General features: G+C 47.3%; 1 protein-coding gene across 1 annotated transcript in view; it reads right to left on the reverse strand.

Moving 5' to 3' along the window:
• Window positions 1-2,121, reverse strand: part of RNF115 (ring finger protein 115) — a 79,345-nt gene extending 77,224 nt beyond the window's left edge. The window contains 1 exon segment of the mRNA XM_028502515.2: window positions 1,994-2,121. Coding sequence (XP_028358316.1) covers window positions 1,994-2,095 — 102 coding nt within the window. The 5' untranslated portion in view covers window positions 2,096-2,121.
• Between the last annotated feature and the right edge of the window lie 101 nt (window positions 2,122-2,222).

Genomic DNA, 2,222 nt, shown 5'->3' on the forward strand with positions numbered 1-2,222 from the left:
CTTTACTTCCAGGGATGCTGGGAGTGAGGGGAAGATCAGAAGAGCTAAGGCCAGGATGTTCAACAAGGCATCACATTCAACCACATGAGGACATTCCAGACTCCCTCTTTGCAGTAAGAGAGGTCTGGAGGCTCTGATATCCACTGGAGAAAAAAAAGGCACCTGCTCTTCTCAGCATTAAAATATGGCACAAAGTGCACACACAAGGGCATGAACAGGCAAGCAAAACTAAGTAACATGTAGAATGACAAGAAGAAAATTCTGAGATGTTCTAAATTAAAATTACAGAGGCCAGAGAGTGACAGAAAGTGACAGAACAATTAGCCTGTTAATAGCTGTGGACCAGCTCTCACAAAAGACTGCTCACATTCCTTCCATTCCTTGTTGGAATTTCATATTAATATGCAGGTGGCTATTTCTGAAATAATCCTACCAGGCACCACGGCATTCCAGGAGCCTCCACTTCTTGTTTACATGTGGGTTTTCCAGACTGTGGCCCACAGCCAACCCACAGGAGGGGACATATCTTTTTGTGGATTTTGTGCCTATCCCAGAGCTGGCTCCACTTCACCCTCTCACACCTCTTTGCCTATAGTTAATGTAAATACTTTCAGCCAGTTTACGTCTCCTTGATGTATAAAAATGCTCACAAACCTCAAGACAACGGACATGCCTTTCCTACCAAGCTGGTGATTTAGACTCCTCGCCCAAAGACCAGTCTTCTTTTTGGCCAGCAATGGCCTAATAAACCCTTTCTTTTAAAAAAGATTTTCATCCATCTAAGTTAAAAATTTTTGTTTCATAAAATGAACCTGACTATGAGTAGAAAGGAAAGAAAATGCCTAAAAGCCTGAAAAAGCACAATTTTTCAGGTGATACGGTTAAAACACCTTTTATATGCTTATTCACAGACTCCATTTTTGTTTCTAAGAAATGAGACATACAGTCATGCCTCGGAAGGCCTTCTCATAGATACTATCTGAGACACTATAAATAGTTAAGTTTTTGGTAGCCACCCTGTCTTAAAACTGAACCTTTATACTGTTAAGTAGAACCATCATAACTAATCCTAAAGATGGTTGGCCAAAGGATTCATATTATCCGGGGTGGGTCTCCCTGCGGTACCTATAACCCAACCCCAAACGGCTTCAGGGTTTTGCTAGCATGCTGCAGAAGCACTCTCTTCACAACCATGAAGGGTAAACAGTCTAGCAGAAACTGGTGAAAACCAATTCATGTCAGAGGATGCAGTTACATTCTGTCCTGGATCTTTTCATTAGGTAAAGACAGAATGAGGGAGAGGGGCCGATAAGGAAGGGAGATGGTGCTGAAGACCCTGGCAGCATGACAAGTTGAAGCAGTAAGTCCTGCCTTCTTCCTAAAACCATTCCCTTCAACATTGGTACGGAGCACAGGCAGTCTGCAAGTCATAAGTACACGGCTGTTTTCACTTTCACAAGAACCCTGGAAAACCACTGAGTAACAAAATTTCCCTCCGCCGCAGTTACCTTCCACCCTCTCTTTCTGTGCTCTCTAACAGGGGCCATCATCAATCCGCTATTTTGATTCACTGAAAATGGGGAGTGGGGCAGTTCTGGTGAGAAGTGGAAAAAGAAATAAAGGAACGTGAGAAACAACAGCGGAATGTAGTGGGGTGGAGAGTCACTGTAACAAGGAGCCAAGGTGAGGAAGAGTGAAAGAAAACTGAGGGGAGAGTTTTCAGGGGAGAACCTGCTAAGGAAGAAAAAAAGATGGAGGAGGGAGGTAAAGAAAGGAGAAGGGGGCAGGTGGAGCGTCCGAGGGGTGGGGATTCGGAGAGTTAGGAAACCAGTGCCCAGACGCCCAGGGTCTGGGGCCAGCGACCAGAGAACGGTGGTTAGCAGTATGTGGGAAACCGATTTCAGGGATGTGCAGGAAGCTTAAAACCCATTCCGGGACTTAAAGGGGAGGAATCCACATCGATGCCCGAGTGCAGGGGTCACGGGGCTCTTACCGGTAGTTTGGGGCTGACTTCGCCCTTACAAAAGTGGCAGAAAAACCTGTGCGCCGCGAGGGCGGCGCCTGAGCCTGTCCCAGCTGCTGAGGCCTCCGCCATTTTTTTTTCCTTCCGCCGCGGCGGTCCGAGAGGGCAGGCGGCCAGTCCCTCGGCAGGCCACTGCCTCCTGCCTCTGCACCCGCCGCTGCTTCCTCCGTGCTACCCGCTGCTTCGGAACCCCGTCAGT

This window comes from Phyllostomus discolor, chromosome 14, assembly GCF_004126475.2.
Source record: "Phyllostomus discolor isolate MPI-MPIP mPhyDis1 chromosome 14, mPhyDis1.pri.v3, whole genome shotgun sequence".
NCBI classification, from domain to species: Eukaryota; Metazoa; Chordata; class Mammalia; order Chiroptera; family Phyllostomidae; genus Phyllostomus; species Phyllostomus discolor.